This window comes from Sciurus carolinensis, chromosome 4 (genome assembly GCF_902686445.1).
Source record: "Sciurus carolinensis chromosome 4, mSciCar1.2, whole genome shotgun sequence".
NCBI lineage: Eukaryota > Metazoa > Chordata > Mammalia > Rodentia > Sciuridae > Sciurus > Sciurus carolinensis.
The window spans coordinates 20,782,261-20,804,428 of NC_062216.1; the positions used below are offsets into that span (position 1 = coordinate 20,782,261).

General features: G+C 37.9%; 1 protein-coding gene across 1 annotated transcript in view; it reads left to right on the forward strand.

Annotated features, from left to right (window-relative positions):
- Positions 1–2,033: 2,033 nt before the first annotated feature.
- The window catches only part of Cpe (carboxypeptidase E), a 101,870-nt gene continuing 81,735 nt past the window's right edge, over positions 2,034–22,168 (forward strand). Inside the window, exon 1 of the mRNA XM_047551131.1 lies at positions 2,034–2,572. Coding sequence (XP_047407087.1) covers positions 2,266–2,572 — 307 coding nt within the window. The 5' untranslated portion in view covers positions 2,034–2,265. The remainder of the gene's footprint in view (positions 2,573–22,168) is intronic.

The following is a 22,168-nucleotide window of genomic DNA, read 5'->3' on the forward strand; positions in this document are numbered from 1 at the left end:
ACAGTTAAGGAGTTGCACCGGACCTTAATGAAAACATGATGTTTATATGTGCAGTTACTAGTCAATATGCCCACCTCACCACAAATTAGTGTGGTGATTTTAAATTGCTAACATGAAAATCTTAGCTTTCCACTTCTGAAGTTATTGGTTTTAGCTACTCTATTTTCTTTTTTCTAGATTTACAAGGTTGCTTCTTTGGGCATGATTTTAGAAATGTAATTATAACTCTGGTTTCAAACTTCTGGACCACGTAATCAAACACAGACTAGTCATAGTGGAAAATATAGTTTTTAGCTCTGCCTACATTGACAAGGGAAATGGCTGGATCCAAATCAGTTCAACTAAGCAGTGGTTTATAGTGCCTTTGTAAAGTGGCAGCTCCCTGACCAAGGACCCCAAAAGGTCTATGCTACTGTGGGAAATGTAGACAATCAGAAGGATTTGAAGCTTGCCTCTCCAGTGGGACCTTACCAACCACATCTGAGCTTTTTTTTTTTTTTTAATTCAATAATATCATTTAAATATCTAGATCCTTTTCCAGATTGTTATGGTTTGGATCTGGAATGTCCCCTTCAAAGATTCATGTGTTGAAGACTGGTCTCCAATGCAGCAGTGTTCAGAGGTGGGGCTTTTAGGAAACATTGAATCTAACCTCACCATTGGATTATCCACCGACGGAGTCATAATTTGAATGGCCTCTGTGTGTGTGTGTGTGTGTGTGTGTGTGTGTGTGTGTATGTGTAAACTGTATACAGTGGGACCTTGTGGAAGGAAGTGGGTACTTGGGGGACATGCCCTTGGGGACTCTGTCTTGTCCCCAGCCCCTTCCTCTGTCTTTGCTTCCTGACTGTCCTGAGGTGAGCAGTTCTGCTCCATTGCACCATTCTGCCATGATGCTTCTACCTCCCACAGGTTCCCTCAGCAAAGTGGAACCAGCCTCCCATGGACACAAACCTGTGAAACTATGAGCCAAAATAAATCTTTCCTCCTCTAAGTTGATTTTCTCAGGTATTTTGTCATTGTGATGAAAAAGATAACACACAGGTAAAAGTTTTTATTTAGTGTAATGCATTATTAGGTGAATGGGGAAATCTTAGAAAAAGAAGTCTAAGGTGAAAAATGACTCATCCAGTGTCCAGTTTTTCTTCTTGGTTGCAATTACCAATGGATTATTTATCTATTCAGATTTGTGCTGTACTTAAATCTAAAAGGCAACCTCTTCAGGGTAACATCTGCTCCAGATATTGTCCATGAATATAAATCCTACCTAAGACTGGATATTGAAAACTGTAAATGATTTTACATTTTTACAATTTGTGAAAGGATTGGAGGTGCCACGTCATGATCAGTTTTCTCTCTATATCAGGATGTGATCTTAATGTCAAACCAAATCTTTCGTCTAACGGACCAGCAGAGGGGTATTTCGTTTTCCCAGGGGGTGTTTATAGACAATGTTCTTGAAGGCACTGCCAAATGACATTGTCTCATTGTTTTCCCCTGTAAGAATGTGCATAAATACAATTAAAGACAGTAGCTGCAAATTGGTAGAAAGCATTTTTATCTTTTAAATCTCGAAGTTGAAGTGCACCATGTTCTGGTTTTTAGCCAGGCCTTGCTATAAATAAAATCCCAACCCTTGGGTTTGTGTTCACACTATTGATACAGTGATGCGTCAGGAAGAGAAGGCAAGTGACTCCTAATACTTCTCTTTTTGTTCATTTTCTTCCTGGAATATTCTCTAATTCTCGAATGCATCAAGATGGAAACCCCGTTCTGCTTAGAATAGATGTTTCTTTAAAAGGTTCCACTAACAATCCAAGAATCATTTTCCACGTGCGGTGTCATGGGTCACGGTTTTCTCAATGACAGCGACGTCCCGGAGCGGAGACCTAAGCGATCTTTTCACCTGGGTCGCCCCAGGCGCCATTTGGCTTTTGCCGAGGTTTCGAGCCAACAGACACGGCCAGCTGCCCTCCCCGACGAACCCCGCCGCCGCTCTCTGCCGGCCCCCGGATCGCAGTGGTTTCTCCTGCAGCTCCCCTGGGCTCGGCGGCCAGTAGTGCAGCCCGCAGAGCCGCCGCGTCGCCCCTCTCCTCTGGGTGGCCCCAGCGCGCGGTGGCACTCGTTCAGCGCAGAAGGTGAGGAGAGCGGAGGCTGGTGCGGAACTTGTCGCCGCTCGCGCAGCGCCTGCCAGCTAAACCCGGGGCCCGGCAGACAAAAGAGGCCGCCAGTGCAGGAAGGCACGGCCGGCGGCGGAGCGCAGCGATGGCGGGGCAAGGAGGCAGCGCTCTGCTGGCGCTGTGCGTGGCACTGGCCGCCTGCGGGTGGCTGCTGGGTGCTGACGCCCAGGAGCCCGGGGCGCCCGCGGCGGGCATGAGGCGGCGCCGGAGGCTGCAGCAGGAAGACGGCATCTCCTTTGAGTACCACCGCTACCCCGAGCTGCGCGAGGCGCTGGTGTCCGTGTGGCTGCAGTGCACTGCCATCAGCAGGATCTACACGGTGGGGCGCAGCTTCGAGGGCCGGGAGCTCCTGGTCATCGAGCTGTCCGACAACCCTGGGGTCCATGAGCCTGGTAAGGGCGCTGCCCGCTGCCAGCCCTGGAGGCGTCCCGGAGGGCGGCAGAGGGTCAGACTGGTGGCGGTGGGGGAAGGAGGGGAAGGTGGGCCCGGGTGCCTCCCAGTAAACGGTGTCTGGGGTAGGTGGGAGTGGAAGGAGGGCTGGACACCGGGCGGAATCTGACCCGGACCGCCGCGGGTGGCAGGGAGTCTAATTTCGGTCCCCCTCGCCCATCCCCCCAGCCCCGGGCCATCTCCGCAGCCTTTAGGGCTGCTGTTTGGGGAGCACCGGCGAGAGCCTGGAGAAGGTGGGGGACCAGAGTTCGGAGCTGGCAAATCCCCGTGCGCGCAAAGCCGGCGGCCACCCTCGCAGCCCAATCCAACACTCCAAGGAATAACTGCGAGTCCTCGGGAAGGCGGCCGGCCTTCTGTACAGAGGAGTGGAAAGATAAGGTGCAGAAGGCGGGGTTTCAGAGAAAGCCAGGAAGAGTCATTTGTCATTTGTTGCCTAATTTCCAGAGCCTCAGTTTATTGGGTGCCGAGGGCCCTGCGTGCCCATCTCTACCTGCACGCGCCCTGGGAGGTACACCCACTGCTTAGGGTGCTCGGGAATTTTAAGGATGTTGCCAATCGGGGGCGGTGGTTGTTCAGACACGCAGCTCTTCCCACCAGGGCGGAAAAGTGGTCTCTGACAAGCTTTCAGATTTTGAAACTGCACATGATCTAAGGAAAAAGGAATAGTTCATTTTTTCTCTGCTTTAACCACGTTGATGAATAGTTTATGACTGGATTTTATACCAAATGATCCCACCTACTGATCGTACGCACCTTCCTTCCGATAATGTTAAGGCATGTTTTAATTTATGTTAAATGTCATGCATTTAGTATTAATAAAGAGGTATGTAAAATGTTTTGGGGCTTTAAAAATATTTCTGCTTTTTGAAAATGATGCAGGCCTGATCTTCCTCTGAGAGTGAAGGTAATCTGAACTAATAATATCGGCACGCAATGCTTTTTTTTTTTTTTTTTTAATGACAAAGAAAGCAAGAAAATAGGCTAAACATTCTCAATGCAATGCCAGAAGAGTTTTATAATGATACATGAGAACCAAACTAAGGTATTAAAATGTGTGATAAATAGAAACATTTTGATATTTAAATGTGTAGCATATGGGTTAACCAAAAATAGATCTTCAGAAAATATTTATTACCTTCAAACAATGTAAACAACAAGGTTTAAATAAATTTGCTCTCACAATCCTGAAATCAGGTCCTAGAAAACATTTAACACAACGTATTGCAGCAGAATTCAGCATGTAGAATTGGAAATTTTGAAAATTAGTTTGATACTGCTATCTAAACACAAAGAAAAAACTTAAAAGTGGGGACTCACTTTCAACTAAGTTAAATAACCAAAGCCAGGACATCCCAAGCAATTAAGTCTAGTCTACATAGTTTTGATTCTCCTGCTTCCTACTTAATTGGAACTCTTTGTTATTTTACTTTTTGTAGATTGCTTCTAGTTTGACACATTAAGATATTAATATGAAAGTTAATGTTTATCTTTCTGTTGTCCTGTTTCAAATTTAGAAATACAATTTATAAGTGATAGTACTGTAAGAATGTAATATGGTTTTGAAAAATGAAGACAATGATTCTTTTGCGTGAATATCTGGAATGGATAGTCCAGCAAGATTTGCAGATCCTTCTTGTAGACTGCAACTCTATGAGGTAGGGACTGTCACCAGCACCCAGTTAGGGCATAGCACACAGTGGGGCTGAATATACATTAGAAATAATACACATTATGGAAAAATACTGAACAAAAATGATCAAGCAGGTATAACTAAAAAGAACAAATTTAAAAAGAAAAATGACCAGTCAATATCTGGACAACATAGTATTTTAAAATAAAAAGTTTTATTTATAATTCATGTAAAATATATAAATTTATTTTATCTTACAAAGATACTCAGAAATCTTGTGTAATATGTGCTTGGCAAATTCCTTATTAAATGCAGGAAACTTAAGTTTAGGTATTGCTTTACTAATAGAATACAAAATGTCTATCCATTGCATTTTTAAAAAATAAAAAACTGTTTTGAACTAACACTAAAACACTATGGGGTGATTTTCCCCTCTACCACCTTTCATGAGGGGTAAGTAAGCTAGAACTCTTCAGGCTACTAGTAAAGATAGAGATCTGATCAGTATAAATTTTGATAGTACTTTTGTGAATTAACTTTATAGGAAGTTTTGGTAAAGAAAAACATCATTCTTAAATGGCTTTAAATTCCTTTCAAATTGAACTATTTTAAGAAATGAAAAAGAAATATCCATATCTAGTCTGAGGTAGAAGTGGGCTCATTTAGTGTTTTTGTTTTGTTTTGGGGTACTGGGGATTGGACCCAGGGGCCCTTTATCATTGCACCACATCCCCGGTTCTTTTTATTTCTTATTTGGAGACAGGGTCTCACTAAGTTGCTGACGCTGGCCTTCATCTTTTGATCCTCCTGATTCAGCCTCCCAAATCACTGGGATTATAGGCATGAGTCAACATGCCCAGTACTCATTCAGTGTTTTTTTGAGCACAATGTATACTCAAGGTGAGCCACGTTCATGGATTGTCCAGAATATAGTGCTTGCCCTCATGAGAACAGATAATTGAAGAGTTGACAGCATAAAGGTGTGCAGAGCTGTAAGAACAGCTGTGGCAAGACTGGAGAAAGACTAGGGACACTAGTTTAGAGGACTGGGTTATTGAAGACTGCATGAGCAGAAGGTCAGAAGTGTGCAGATTATTGAAATTTACAAACCCTAAAGTTGCTCAGATAGCTTTGGAAAGAGCGCAACTGCCTTAACTATTTTTCCCTTATAGATGTCCCTGCCCTTTGGTTTGTTCAAAATAACATTTTTAAAAATATATATTTTTATTTGTTCTAATTAGTTATACAAGACAGTAGAATGCATTTTGACACATCATACATAAATGGGTTATAACTTTTCATTCATCTGGTTGTGCATGAGGTAGTGACACATGTCATGTAATTGTATATGCACATGGGTAATAATGTCTGATTCATTCTACTATTATTCACTCCCCATGCCCCCTCCCCTCCCTTCACTCCCCTCTGTCTAGTCCAAAATACCTCTATTCTCCCCTGACCCCCCCTTATTATGCATTAGCATCCACATATCAGAGAAAACATTTGGCCTTTGGTTCTTTGGGATTGGCTTCCAAAATAGTGTTTTTGATTCAGTTTTAGGAACTAGTGTTTAACTTCATTTCATTTACTTGAATAAAACTTTGATGCAGTTGTTATGCATTATTTTCTAGCAAGAGAGAAGTGTGAAGTTTGTTAGTTTTCTTAATCTAGATTCTGTTTTGGCATTAAAAAAAATGTAGTGGGCTGGGAATGTGGATCAGTGGTGGAGCACTTGCCTAGGATGGGCAAGAAAAAATAGAAGAAGGAGAAGGAGAAGCAAGAGAAGAAGAAAAATAGCTATTTTCTAAGGATTTTAGTGATAATAATAGAAGAACTCTAACAAAACAAAACAGAACAGCATAAACACCAAGTGCTTCTCCCTGAAGTGGAACCTGCATGAGGTTTACTTGGTGAAATCAACAGTTTATGGCCAGATGTTTGTTGAAACCACCACTTATCTTCCTGAGTTGAAAGAAATGATCTTTCTGTTTATTTGCCATAGGTTGTGGGGTAAACTTGAACTTATCTTCTGAAAATGATTCTCTCAGATATTCAACATTTGAATTCATCTAAGGAGAAAGAAAATTCCCTTTCTAATGGATGAGTGAGGAACATCTATACCTATTGTCTTGACAGCATCGGAATCAGCTTGATTTTTGAGGGGGTGAAATACTCATAAAAGAGACATTTATCAATTTATGTCTAAGTAATAAAACCCATATTTCCAAAACTTTCCTCCCAGAGTTAAATATAATTTAAGACTCCTTTGTTTAAAATACTGATTCTTTCTCATTGTAGTTCAAGATTGCTTTTTGGAAGTGAATCTGATTTATAGCTGAAATGCTATCTTAAACACATTCTTTAGAGCATGGATTTTTCTTTCTCAAAGACTGGAATGATTATTTTGGACCCATTCCCCCCAAGAATCTGTTAAAATTTAAAGCATGCGAATGCCAGTATGTATTTGCCAAATATTGTGATGGGACATTTAATGCTGGCAAAATTTCTATACAGTTTAAAAAAAAAAGAAGTGGGAATTTTAATTATTTGTATGGCCTCTTTTCATAACAGATTACTATGTATTCATGTGAAATGATCACAACTAAGTAACATCTTGCAATTGGTAAAGATAGATATTAGATTCTAGAGAAGAATCTAGATCAAGCCACACATGGTCAAGAGTTATTTTTAGACCTGAATGAGTCACCACAGTGTTTGCCAGAAGTAACAGTTCTTGACTGACTTGTGATAGGCTAGTGGAAGAGAGGAACCTGGACTGGCTTCTAACATTGTAGCCTGTGCTCAGACAAAAGAGGTGACCTCTGTGAAAACTGGTTTGAGAGGCCGTCAGTGAACCATCTGCCATCTTGGTTTACCATAAGGGGTGCAATCCCCACCTTTAGGAAAGAGCCCTATAAGAGGTGACACTTTTTACCCAGCTTTTCTGAAGTGTATTCAATAGAACATTAATTTAGCATGATTTGATAGGTATGAGGTAAACAAGGATAAATAAGTTTGTATATTGCAAAACTCATCATAGCTCTTAATATGCTAATGAACATTTCTAAATTTCTATGTTAGATGTATATAATACGGTACTTTCCAATTGTCTGGCAATAAAATCTTTTTTTTTTTTTTTTAAACTAATATCACCCTATCTTGAGATATGGTGTTAGTCCATTGTCATTGATCATCATGTTATTAAGGATTCATTTGACAATTCTCTAGCAGGCCCCTCAGGAGGACAAAGCATGTGTTTTCCTTTCCTTTTTCCCCCCTAAAAACAGTTAGTGTGTGCTTTATGTAAAGTAGGCTCTAAGATACATTCATTTAATTCAGAGTATGATTCTGAGGCATTGAGGCATAGGACAAACAGTTTTGATTGGCAAGATTAAAGTTAGACTAATGCATTTCAATTCTATTCTTGTTAATTAGCTTCCTGACTTCAAATCCTGTTTACTCTTTTTTTCCTGTCTATAAGATGGGAATTCCTAATCTCACAGGATTGCTATGAGGCCCAAGTAATATAAGATATAGAAGAGAATCTAATGAAGTCACTTGCATCTAATTATTAATAAGACGGGCTAATTCATAACAGTTTTTCTTCACTTTAGTTGCTCTGCAAAATGTGCTCCACGGGCCTTTATTAGACTAGGGACTGTTGCCGATGTCATCATTTGGCATTTGCTCACCTCTATGATGGTGTTGCACAGGCCTGGTTGACAGCCCGGGAAGTGTTCTTCCCTGCTAGTAATATTTTCTTGCACACAACTGTTTGCCTTTTATCAATTTTTAATATGAGGGACATGCCTGCTCTTCTTCCTCTTTACCATCCTATTTTGCGTCATAGGAATGAAATGTTCATCATTATCTGAGAATGTCCTTCTGGTTGTTACTTTAGATAGTTAAATAGATCTAGATGATTTCAACATTTTTATTGGCAATCTAATTTATTTTCCTAATTTATCATGAAACTGCTTAGATCCTGATTAACTTTTATTCTTAGAAGTGAAAGATCATTGGCACCTCTTTTCTTTCCCCTTCCAAACTTTCTGGCCTTGACTGAGTTTTTTTCTTTGTGTTTCTTTGAGTTCTTTGGAGAGCTATAAGGTTAAGGTATACAGTGTAGACTTTGATGTCAGGGTGCATAAGTTTAAACCCTGGTTCTTATTTTCAACTAAGAGCTCTTGGGACAGTCGATTTCTCTCATAAGTCCTAAATGTATCATCTATGGAAAGAATATTATGTGGTAATTAAACGAGGTGTTAAATAAAAGTTCTTAATTCAGCGTATGGCAACAGTTGTATTTACCTCTATCTGGCACTTTCCACTGTTGGTCTGTGTGTTCCCTCAGTTGACTGTAAGTTTGCACTAAGGGATTGCATTTTGATTATTTCTTTATCCCAAATGTCATACTATGCTTAGGATATAGTAGCCACTCAGTGAATATTTATGGAATAAATGCAATTTCTCAAACAGTTAAAAATGCATGTGGTAAAACAAAGCTATGGTGAAGGTCGATGTTGACATTATCCACGTTAGCATGCTGGAAGTGTGATAACAAAAAAGGAGATAAGTGGTGTTTTCCCTATTTGTATTCTGACATTTAATCGTGTTCAATCCAGGATTGCATAAAGGAGAAATTCACCAGCTACTGTCTTTTCAAGTTTCATTGATGCACTTGCTTCATTTCGTCTGTAGTAGTGGCACCGGCACCAGACTCTACCTCTTGGCTGCCTCATTCTTCACACATTTTAGAAAGTTAAGCTCCTTCTTAAATGTTAAATCCAAGTTTTAAAGATAATCAGTCAAAATTTATTTAGTAAAATCAGTCTTTCAAGAATCTGCTTGAAGGCACAGGCTGGTGGGGCCCACCTGTCATCCCAGTGACTCGGGAGGCTGAGGTTAGGAGCATGGCCAGTTCAAGGCCAGTCTCAGCAATTTAGCAAGACCCTCAGCAGCTTAAGGAGAATCTGTCTCAAAATATAAGATAAAAAGGACTGGGGATGTAGCTTAGGGGTAAGATGCCCTGAGTTTGATCCGCAGTCCTGGAAAAAAAAAAAAATCTGTCTGAACCTTTAGTGTTGCATGTTAAAAACTGCGTGCTTGTTTTTAACACTGTAGTCATGCATCTCCAGGTTTGAAGTTTCCTTTTCATCATGAAATGGTATTTAAATTGAACACTTGAAAATGTTACAAAAGAGCGCTAACTCCAAAAACTAACCAATGGGCTAAACAATGTTAAATCTACAACAAGTTTAAATGTACTCCTTCTTTCCCTTCCCATTAATTACAGGAATTGCCCTGGGTCCATTGCTCTGCCAGTGTTTCTTCTATAATTCATGATATGGTATTTTGCAAGGGTCTAACAGTCAGTTCTTTCTAATACAGCGTAGCCAAAGAGGAGAGCCCATTTATGTTTCCAGTGCATTTTATTATTTTCAAATAATCTACCAGTGGCCAAGTAAGTAATATTTGCAGGATAAGGTGGCACACGTAGAATATCACTGTCCAACTCTTGAACAAAAATAAAATTATTAATTGTGATAATATTCTCTGGAACAACTTTCCACTGTTAGTAAATATTTTGCTTTTTCAGAAATCTCTTTAACTATAATATCACTATTAAGTATTATAGTTCCATAACAATGATAAAAAAACCACCAGGCATAGTGGTGCATACCTGTAATCCCAGTGGCTTGGGAAGCTGAGGCAGGAGATTTTCGAGTTCAAAGCCAGCCTCAGCAACTTAACGAGACTCTATCTCTAAATAAAATATAAAAAAAAGGCCTGGGAATGTTTAAGTACCCCTGGTTTAATCCCTAGTATCAAAACCATCCAAATAAATAAACAGTAAAAAAAAAACAACAACCCTTCATCTTAAGACATTTCAAACAAAGACTGGTTATTTTGAAAATGAATATAGATCATTTATTTTTTAAATGAGACTAAAGCAAATTTTTAACTTAAATTCAGGTTGCTAAAATTCCCTTGCTGAGGTTTTGCATGTCAAGGTAATTGGGAGAAATGATGACTTCATTTATTTGCTCACTGCAGACAGCTCCTCACATGTTCAGATCCTGAAGTAAGACTTTTTATTTGGACCTACCTAGTTTGCTTCCCTACACCATCTGAATATTTAAATCCAGAAAATCTTTTCTTCACTATCCAGCTGTTATTCACTGCCATTGTGTAATATTTTCCCCCAAGAAATATATCTGGAGCTAAGTTCAACAACTAGCCCAAATCATAACCCTTGACCATGAATTTAGGGTAGAAAACTTCAATAATAAAATGAAAAATGTTGGATTGTTACCCAAGCAATATTTTAATAGCCCTTTTCTGTTTCTTTTATCTAGCCAAGGAGTAATTTCTAAGACAACCTTTTATAGTAAACATCGTAAAATATTGCTATGTGGCATTCCACATTGAAATCAGTTCTCAGAGGTGAAAAAAAAATATTGGCCTTTGTTAATATGAGTAATACTTCCAAATTAATTTAGGGACTATTTAATGAATACACACTATGTGTATATCATTTTGTTTATTTATTTATTTTTTTCAGTACTGGGGATTGAACCCAGGAGTGCTCTACCACTGAACTACATCCCCAGCTATTTTTATTTTTAATTTTGAGACAGGGTATTGTTAAATTTTCCAGGTTGGCCTCAGACTTGCAATCCTCTTGAATCAATCTCCTGAGTCGCTGGGATTATAAGGCCTGTGTCATGATGCCCAGTTGCCATTTTACTTTATGTCCGTCACCCTTGGAGGCAATACCTTCACATATCTTGAGATGTTATTATTTCTGGCTTTGGATTTACTTTTTTTACAGTGGGTACAATTAGTTTGCATATAATCAGTGGGTGCATTACTTGATTCCACAAAATTTCTACAGCATATAGATGCAAAGGTGAAATGTTTCTCCTTCCTTTCTTGATGTAGCAAATATGACGACGGTATGTACAGAGGAAACTACCAGAAATGTTAAAGACATTTGCAAAAGAATTTTTTTTGTCCTTTTTGTGTTTTATGTGCAGTGTTGGATATCTGATTTTAAAATACAACAGTCTTATTGAAGTAGTTTTAGTTGTCTCAAATTGTGACATTGTGCAGCACAGATTTTCCTTCTTTAAGTTTACTAGTAAAGGAAATTGGTTTTATTCATTGTGGGAATTCAGTAAATGTTAAGCCAGATTCTCAATATAATCAGCATCATGAGAATTAATTTTGCATACTTTCGAAAACTGTATTAACCCAGCAAATCAACAGGACCTTTAGAAAGCTGTATGAAGAAAAGTCAGCTTGCTAAATGTATTTTCTCAAGACTTATATTCACTTTTTCAAAAATGAAACCATAAAAATACAGATAGTTCTCATGTGAATACTATATACACATATAGATTTTGTCTAGATTTTGAAAATGGCAAAATAATTGTAAATAAAGAAATCATCTCAAATTATTTTAAGTTTCAAGTTGGTTTAAAAGTATTTATAGATTTCACTTACATCTATAAAATAGTCTCTTTTTGGCTTTTCTCTCTATTCATGGCTATTACTAGGAATTGTGAGCTTTCTCTTTTGTCTAAGTTGTTTATTATTTTCTAAAGGGTCTTTCTCAAGCTGTTTTTATTTCAGGAAGTTTTGTTTGTCTATTATTGTCTTCTCCAAATACAGTCAGATATTCTACCAGGGTTTTAAATAGTTGGACTTGAGTCGCCTTTGCTTTTGTGAAGATGCTAACTGGGTTACCCTCTGTAGTAGGTACCGAATATTCGGTAGTAGGTCGTGAATATTCAAGTGATTCCATGTTTTCTTCTCCCCCTCCCCTGTAGCTTTCCTATTCTTTTATGGTTATTAACATAATGAAGGAAAAGTGGTCTGGATATAAACTGGCAGGTTTTGCCTGATAAACCTGGGTCATAAGCACATGGGATATGTGTATAGACACATTGACTGTCACCCATTTATCCATAGTGGCTCATCTCTAGAAACTTCCTCCAGTTTGATCCTATATTAACAGCAGCTCTGTATCTATCATGGGTAAGGAATTAGATAATATTCATATTTATGATAACTTGATGCATGTAGAAACTTTCTTTTGCTGAAGTGCTTAAAATAAAAACCAGGGTCTGGGGATATAGCTCAGTGGAAGGACATTTGCCCAGCATGTGCAAGGCCCTATGTCCAATTACCCACTCTGCCACAAACCAACCAGCAAAAGTCAGACACCTAAATTTCTTTCTTTTAAAAAGATGATCTTGTCAGGATAACCATTATTTACTCTGTACAAATATGCATGTAAATTATTTTTATTTAGTAAGTACACTAAGGATAGTTATAATCTAAGAGAGGTAACTCAAGGAGTCTGTTTTTTAAGGGGGTTATTTTAAAGAGGTCATATGGAACTCCAGCAGAAACAAATGTTAATACAGGCACATTTTGGTATCAGACAGGGACAGTCAGTACCTAAGAGAGCTTCATTTCTTAATTTCATCTTCATTTGATGTCCATAACACTTTCATAGTCATTTCTGACAAAATCGTAACTGTAAAAGGAGGCTTCAAAAACATGGCAGTAAGTTTAAAGTTCGTGATTTGAATATTGCTTGTGATGGAGTTTTCCTTCTCTCTGGAGGACCATCCTCCTTGCTAATTTCTTAACCAAACATACTTAAACTTCCAGAAGATTGTGGAACTCAGAATCATTTATGAATCAATTTTCTAAAAACACCTGGCAAATAAACACATTTAAATATCATTAAAGTTATAAATGAGCAAGTCCAAACATCTAGTGAAAACCATACTTAAAATTAAATTTAGAACATATTTTTGTAATGTCAGCGATTCATTTTTCAAGTTGCCAAATAAGAAAGTGATGTGTCTTCCCATTTCTTGAGAGGAGGTGTCCTAACCTGTCTGCCCTCTCCTGGAACCAGGACACTGACAGCACATTTTGGTGTGTATTATCCAGTGTATCAACTGGGTCTGTAGTAGGCTCTCCATGAATTGATGAATGAGTAGGCACTTCAGAATGAATGACACCCTTGTTGGATATACTGATACTTTGCCAAACCATTAACTGAGGGTGTGCAAACATACCCCTTCTTGCACCTGCAGGCCAAACAGTGTATCAATGCACAGTCCTACCCTCTTTTCCTGGGAGCTGGAAGAGAAGTGGGTCATCTCTACCAGGCTTATTACTGTATCCACTGTGCCTGACTCTCATATTTGGTTCTCAATAAGGTAACACTAAACCCTTGGCTGGTCCCGTTTCTTATTCTGGTTCTTTCTACATAGAGCCTTGGCTCTCTGTTGCCTCCAGACTCCCAACACTCCATGATCCTTTGGGCAGATGTTTCTAAAACTGTGTAACTTGACATACAGCTTTCCTTTTTGGGGAAAAAAGTCTTTAATTTCAAGGAAATTTATTATTTATTTATTTGAAATAGTTTTTTTAGTTGTTGATGGAACCTTTATTTTATTCATTTCTTTCTATGCGGTGCTGAGAATCGAGCCCAGTGACTCACACGTACAAGGTAAATGCTCTACCACTGAGTCACGACCTCAGCCCCAACTTAAAGGAAATTTAGAAATAACATGTATATAGTTAGAATTTTAAACACTTTAAAATCATGTCATGTTTAATAGAATTGAGTGGGTTGAATTTGAAGTATTTAAAATAATTAAGAAGGAAGTCTCCTTTTAAGGTGGATAGAGAATCTGCTAGATTTGTTAATAGATTATTAAGATTTGTGAATAGAACTTAACTGCTTATGGAATAACTAGGATCTCAAGTTTATAATTTGCAACCCAATAAGTTGAATATTGTTTTATCAAACAAATTAACTTACAATTCTCAATAGTCACATAAGTCACTTTTCAGGGCCTGACAAAAACTTGCATTTAACATTAGTTTCTGCATACAGTGATTCAAAGCTCAAGTCTTTTTTTTTTTTTTAATGGTCTCAAGTCTTTTTTTTTTTTTTTTAATAGGGACTGAGGGTTTTGAGCAAGTTAAGCAAGCCCTCTACCAATGAGCTACATCTCCAGCTCTCAGAGCTCAATTCTTAAAGCAGGGGAGGTTTCTTCTGAAAGAATTTTTGCTACTTCTTGATTTTGAATGCATGAGTTGCAGAAAATTTTGGAGGTGTTAAACATGTGCAAAATACCTGATAAACATGCATCCTTCTATGTGTTAATGTAGAGAAGGGTTCTATAAGCTTTCCTCAAATTAGCTTCCTTCAACTTAGAAGAGCATCTAGGTTGAGTGTTTCTTGGAAGGGTCTGCCCAAAGCATATAGCGTGTCTTTGTTTGGTTCCAGTGTTCAGCTGTCCATTGTCGTGTCTGGGATTAATTGAGCTTCATGTTCTCATGAGTTATACCCAGTTTTATTGCACTTCTTAAACCCACCGCTGCTCCTAATTTGCTCTCCCCTGGTCACTATGGACCAACTGGAGACACTTCATTAAAAGAGTCTATTAAATGCATTTGTGTCTAAATTAGTGTGTTGTAAATTGAGGAGAACCCTGGGCTTTGCTCTAACAGTACACACCCTGAACTATGTGATAATGGTTTTTAGCACGAGATCTTTTCCTTTATTTCTAGACTTCTGGGTGCTTTCTTTATGGTCCATTCAGACTGTTGAATAGATGGGGGTTGGAGGCAAGTTGTAATGTTTTAACGTTTTCCTTTCTGCTTCAGTTCTATTTCAGTTTTCACAAATTGTATCTTAAAAAATTACATGTAAAAATTATGGCATTTGCAGGCAAATGGATGAAACTGGAGAATATCATGCTAAGTGAGATAATCCAATCTCAAAAAACCAAAGGAAGAATGATATCGCTAATAAGTGGATGAGGACACATAATGGGGGGTGGGAAGAGTTAGTGTTAGGGTTAGAGTTAGGTTTAGGGAGGGGGGCAAGAATGGAGGAAGGAAGGACTGTATAGAGGGAAAAGAGGGGTAGGAGGGGTGGGGGGAAGGGAAAAAATAACAGAATGAATCAAACATTACCCTATGTAAATTTATGATTACACAAATGGTATGCCTTTACACCATGTACAAATAGAGAAACAACATGTATCCCATTTGTGTACAATAATAAAAAAAAAAAACAAAAAAAAATTACATGTAGCTTTCAGGGTCACCAATTCAATGTGAGTTTGAAGATATTTTTCCTCAGTATTTAAAAACTCATATTTTTGCTGCTATTGCTATTTTAATGTTGAAGCTGAATGTGCTGGTTTCTAGAATTCTGTGAGCTTTGCATACAGGGAGAGGGGATAAATGGGAATGTGTTTCTTGAATGAATGTACAGAAGGTGAGACTTGCTGGTATTTTCTCAAAAATTCATTGGATGCAGGTAATGTTTTTATGGACTCTATAAAGACAGTAGCATAAGGAAAACATTCACACCTTGGCCAACTTTTCCAAAAAGCCAAGAAGACTCTCGTTTTTATATCATGCCACATTTTCCATGATGTTCTTAGTTCTTAGTCCAGGGTAGTAAGAATTCTTTGTTATAAAAAGGGCCCTTCTAATAACTCATAGGTATAAATCACCCTAATTGGACAGATCACCAAGAAAAATATAAAGATATTCATTCACCTGATGTTTGGAAATACTAGTTCACATTTGGAAATCAAACTCTTGAATAGTAGAGGGCAGTAAATAAAATACTGTGTCTTTCATTTATGAATGTGTTATTATATTTGTAGTTCTGACGTTCTTACTTAAGAATAATAACTAGTGCTTACCACATGAGTGACATTCTGCAAATTGAAGGCATTTCAGAAGGGAGCAACGGGCAACAATGTTTTACCAAGTACCTAGTAGGGAGGTCCTGAATCTTTTCTATGGGAGTTGAGAGGAAGCAGGGAGAGAGGGAAAGAGAGAGGGAGAAAGAGAGAGAGAGAGAGAGAGAGAGAGAGAGAGAGAGAGAGAGAGAGAGAGAGAGAGAGAGATTGAGAGAGAGAGAGAGAGAGAGAGAGAGAGAGAGAGAGAGAGAGAGAAAATCAAGGCAGGGTTTTCAGAAGGAGCTGAGGATTCGAATAGGATTTAAAAGGTGAATAAAACTGTGAAGTAAAAGAGAACTTCATTCTAAGTTAGTAAAAGGTCATTCATGCTTTTTGTGTGTTTTTCTTCATTGTTGTCAATGTGGTGACATCTAAGTGCTCCATACATGTTGTACCAGATAATTATATTACATTAATGTGAGAATAAAATGTTGGGGCCATTGTCTTTGGGGTCAGTTTCCCTCATCAGGATAGTAAAACTATTTGGGATAGAGAGCACATCAATATTTTATTTTCACATATGGAAATAAAGAGTATACTCAAATATGGTTATATTACAGATTATTTTTCTTTTTTTTTACAGATTATTTTTCTATATGATAGTATATAATTATAAACAATTATATTAAACATATATTGTAGTGTAGTAAACAATAATTGGTTACCAATTTTATTTCCTAGGTAGTTCTTATTGAAGATTCCCTAGTAAGTCGTGGAGTAAAAAGATGTTAGGTAATTTAGCTTGGCCAATTTCTAGTAGTTAAATATATCTCAATGTGTTCTGGTTTTTTTTTTTAATTTTAATTTTAATTTTTAAATTTGTTCTAATTAGTTGTACATTACAGTAGAATGCATTTATACATTTTGATAGATCATACATAAATGAAGTGTAATTTCTGATTTTTCTGATTGTACATATTGGTTTTTTGGGTTTGACTTGACTATGCAATTAAAAAACTATACTTAGTGCTGAGTACTGGGCCGTGGCCTGTACTTCCTGAGTTGGAAGGCTGAGGCAGGAGGATTGATCACTTGAGCCAGAAGTTCAAGGCCAGTCTGGATAACATAGCAACAAACACAGAACAACAATCACCACCAAAACAAAAACTATGTTTACAAACAAAATAGCAAAAAAAAAAAAAAAAAAAAAAAAAAAGAAAGAAAGAAAGAAAATAGAACAACAACAAAAGTGATGTAGTTGAGTTTCTGGAAGAGAATTCAGTCCACAGCTTTTTCTCCCTGCATTGGCAGCTGTTTTAGAGCATCTATCCAGCTGCCTTTGTCTAGCACTTGAATAATGATCATAGAGTTTGTCAGATGCTTTGGGGAGAGAAATTCACTATGTGGAAATATTTAGTATTTAGCTAATTTTCCAGTTATAGGTTTTTGATTAGGGTAAATTTATTTTGAATTACTCCTAATGTTGAAACCAATCTTCATTAGTGTTCCATAGAATTGTGAAACATTAGAATTATAGATTTTTTCCTAGCTGGAAGGAATACTCTCATTTTATAGATGATTAAATTGAGCTTCAGAGAAAGATTAAATGACCTGCACAAGGTTGTGAAGCCTGGTTTGCCTGGAACTCATTTCCTGGTATGCAGTCGGGTATTGCTTTCAGGGCATGTCCGAGAATCATGTACACAGATGGGGAGTGAACGCAACTCTTCCTGACGTGGCCGTGAACTGTTTGTGTGGACTTGTCTTGGAGAGTTCACTGGAATGTGACTTATCAGTATGTTTTCCATTCCTTAGAGCAGAGCTTCCTGACCTGCGTGCTGTGAATGGTGATTGTTGGGCCAGAGTTGGGTGGACAAGGGCCTGGGGTAGCAAAAAATCAGGAAAGGATTGAAATAAATCACCCCAGCATACTATAAGCACATGCAGGAAATGTTATTTTTCTTGGCAGTAAAATCGACTCTCTAGGAAGAAACAAGCTTTTGTTGGAAGATTGCTCTATGAACTCTTTGGAGGGCTGAGCCTTCAGGGCTAAGGAATTAGCTAAGTTGAATAGAAAGGGAGGCTGTGGGGAGTCACAGAGGAAGAGATGGGATGGTGGCTTAAAAGAAACTGTAGGGATAACAGGAATGTGGATTGGAGCATCAGCAGAATTTACCATGTTCCATCACGTTTCGTGAAGAAGGTTACATGGTGGGGTGGTGGTGGTGTGTGGGATGAAGGACTCAATCTTTGTTCAGAACAGGCACTGGTAAGGGCTGGGGGGGTAGCTCAGTGGCTGAGCATACGTTTAGCATACATGAGGCCCTGGGCTTGATGTCCAATAAAAAAACAAAAACAAAAAAGAAAAGAGAGAGAGAGGCATGGGCCAAAGCAAAGATTGTCCAAAGAAGAACAGAAATTATGACACAATTATGAGAACTTAATAACGGAGATCAGAGACCCAACATGCCACGGTGATTTCTAGAAAGAAAGCATGAACTCTGGAGCGTGCAGAAGGGAGTGAAAGGAGGGGAGGGGGTGTGGGGATGGGAAGGACAGTGAAATGAGACATTATTACCCTATATACATATATGATTACACATCAGGCCTGACTCTGCACCATGTTCAACCAGAGGAAGTAGAAATCGTGCTCCATTTGTGTACAAGGTGTCCAAATGCATTCTACTTCAAGTATAACTAATTAGAACAAATTTTTAAAAAAGAACACATGAAAGTAATTCAGGGAAGATTTAGGCTTCTCCCATCTCACTTATTTTTCAGTGAAGATTCCTGTTATGTATTCCAAACTGGAATCCTCTCCCAGGAGAATATGAACACTGGGAGAGGGTCTCTGTGGTTTGTAAGGGTAACTCCAGGTTTATGTGCACCATGCAGAATGAATCATGAGTTGTGTGGCTGGAGGTCAGAGTGGAGAACATAAATAACCAAAAGTGGGTGAGGTTTCCTTTTAAAAAATGGTACCCATTCTGGCCTGCTCATATGTCTACAGTAAATGTTAATGTGTGGAAAGTAATTTGTGCTAAACAGGGAATCACATATTTGTTGAGAATATTTTCCAAACCAACAATCAGCACACAGTTTCTCAAAAGATGTCACTTCCATATTTGAGACTTATGCAAAACACATTAAAATGCTATAAGAATTATTGATATATATTTGATAAATGACTTTTTTTTAAGAATAAAGAGTCTCAAGTTATTGTACAGAAATAGTATGCATTATTATAAGCCTTTAAGAATACATATTAAATACATGTAAGTGAATATTCTTGTTTTGATTTTTGCCCTGCAAGAAACTTTACCAGACTGATTAGATGATAAATTCTGTTGGAAATTTATTGTCAGGATATAAGCAAGCAAAATATTCCGGTGTATCAGGCTGATGTTTTTGTGAGAGGGTGTGTACTCCTATCAGCAGGAATATAAGGCAATGAAAAGACTTGAAATAATTATACAGCTAATTTAGGATGAAATAACTTTCCTTTTGATTATTGTATTATTTCTGGTTAAAGCGTTGGTCTGGATCCTTTGGACTGTTGCTTTACGCCTTCATTTGATCTGTGTATAGTCATAACAAGAGTGTCAATAAGAGTGGGGACCCAGGGCCTAATCACACATGGGGTTAGGATGGAGTGGGGAGAGTTCTACATACATTGAGGGTCTATGAACAACACTGGTCATGGTTGGTCCATTTTATTGGCAGCCATTTCTTTGACACGCTAATAAAAAATAATTTTTTAGGGTTCACTTCCAAGTTCTCATATAACTTGATTTGAATGAAAGGAATGTGGACCAAATTTTGTCTTGTTTCTTGCTTCCTATTAAATCTATATTTGGACTAGAAACTAAAGTCAGCATAGGATAAAACTTGAAATCAGAAATTCTATGCATTATTAATAGTTCAAAGGAGTTTGTATGTTAATTCACACGTAGAGCATAGTACAGGGCTGTTGGGGAATGTTTTTTTAACCCCTCAGAGAATGCTCACTGGCCACATGTAAGACCCTAAATGCCCCAAATACTTCATTACTTTGTAATGGTTTTGAACCCAATCTTGCACCTATGGGGTGAGGCTATGCTAATTCTAAAATGAAGAATCTTCTCTTTCTTCCTTTTGGTACTGGGGATGGAACCCAGGGATGCTCTACTGCCACTGAGCTACATCCTCAGCCTTTTTTATTTTGAGATGGGAGTATCACTAATTGCCCAGCCTGGTCTTGAACTTGTGATTCTCCTGTATCAGCCTCCTGAGTAGCACTGATTATAGGCATGTGCACCTGACTTCCCTTCTCCGAAGTAAATAAGAACTAGATTGACTTCTATCCAGGCAGTTATTCTAAGACCACTGCAACTTTTTTCTTACAAAAGAGGTTGCCTTAAAGATGTTCCATTTGCCTTGTCCTCTTTTTTTCTCCTCCCTCCAAAGAAAAAAGTGTTTGTGTGTATTGTGTTGAAATTTCAAGTTTAGCAGAGTGTTTGTGAAAAAATACAATTCAGATCGTCAAATTTGTTCTTTGCACAGTAAGGCTGTTGGTCCCTTGGAGATACATTACATCACATCTCTGAACGAGTTCTTCGATTCATTTTTAAATGGGCCAGGGTCTCTAGTCAGAGGACTAGGAATTGCTGGTTTCAGACCCACTTGCGGTTGTGGCCTGGAGTCTCTGTGTAGCTCCTACAACCTGGATCTGAGAAAGCTCTTAAAAAGTGACCTATCGAACTTTGTAAATCTCAATAAGAAGTTAAGATAATGAAGATGGTTAAAAAGATTATGGCAGACCAAAATAAAGCATTTGAATTAAAAGGAGAAAACGAAGCCAACTGGAAGCCAAAAATCATTAAAACACAGGATAAGTTAGATAATAAAGAAAATAAAACTCCAAGACAAAACAGAAAGGCTAAACTCAGTGTTGTAATGTTACAAAGTGAATATGAATTCACTTCATATTTTTGTTCTTACTTAGATAATGCTTAGTATATACCAAGCACGTTTTAAAGTCCTAACTCAGCCTCATAACCCTGGTTATTATCCCCATTCATTCTGCAAATTGAGAAATGGATGCATGGAAAGATTACGTGATTTGTTTGAAATCACAGATGGGTAAACCTGTGGCAAAACCAAGACGGGAATATATGGTTACGTGGCTACGCCTAGGTAAATACATGGGATCAGTATGTTAGGCACCTCCTTGCTCTGTCTTCCTCTGTCTGAGGCTGGCTCCTCTCTTCCTTCCATTCTCCTTTCCCCTTTCAGGGAAATGTTCCTTCGAGACACGTGACGTGAGGGAGTGTTGCTGCCATGTTCTTAGACATCCTCTCTCCGGGCTTTCAAAGTCAGCATCCTTTCTACCTCCCCCATCTTGCTTTTTGTTTTTAATTAAAAAATTAACATACATAAAAACATAAAACGGTAGATATTTATGGGGTACCCTGTGATGTTTTGATTCATGTATACATTGTCTAGTGTTTTAATCAAGTTAAATCTATACTCTTAAATATTTGTCATTTTATGATGAAATCATTCTAAATCCTTTATTCTACTGTTTAAAGTATTTATTGCTATGTGTAGTCACCCTACTGTGCTTTAGCATACCAGCATTTCTTACTCCTAACTGTAACTTAATATCCTTGATCAATCTCCCACATTATCTTGATTCTACAATCTATTTCCAAACAGTATCTCTGGTTCTCTGCATAAACAAGATCATTTCCCTTTTATGGGACAAATTATCTTGTCAACTAATAAATGAAGCTGTATTAACTGTAACTTTTAATTGTTATTTTGAACATTCCTATTAGTAGCTTAGAGGCTGGTAACAATAAAACATGATTCCAATCTTTTGTACATTATTTATTTCATTGATTGCTTTTTCAAATCAGATTAGAAAAAAATCTCAAATGTAATATTAGTAAAAGACTAAGAACATCTACCAGGGAAAATTTCTAAGACAATTACATTTGGCTTTATATTTAGGATTATTAGCTTACAAGTGTATGCAGATACACATATAGACACACCTTTAAATAGAATATGTTTATCTAGGAAATCAGAAAACTTAGAAATTGGGAATGGAAGGGCAAATGGCTTTTCAAGATATCCCTAATTTGAGGTCAGCGAAAAAATATGAGTAGTTATTTCACCCTAAAGTA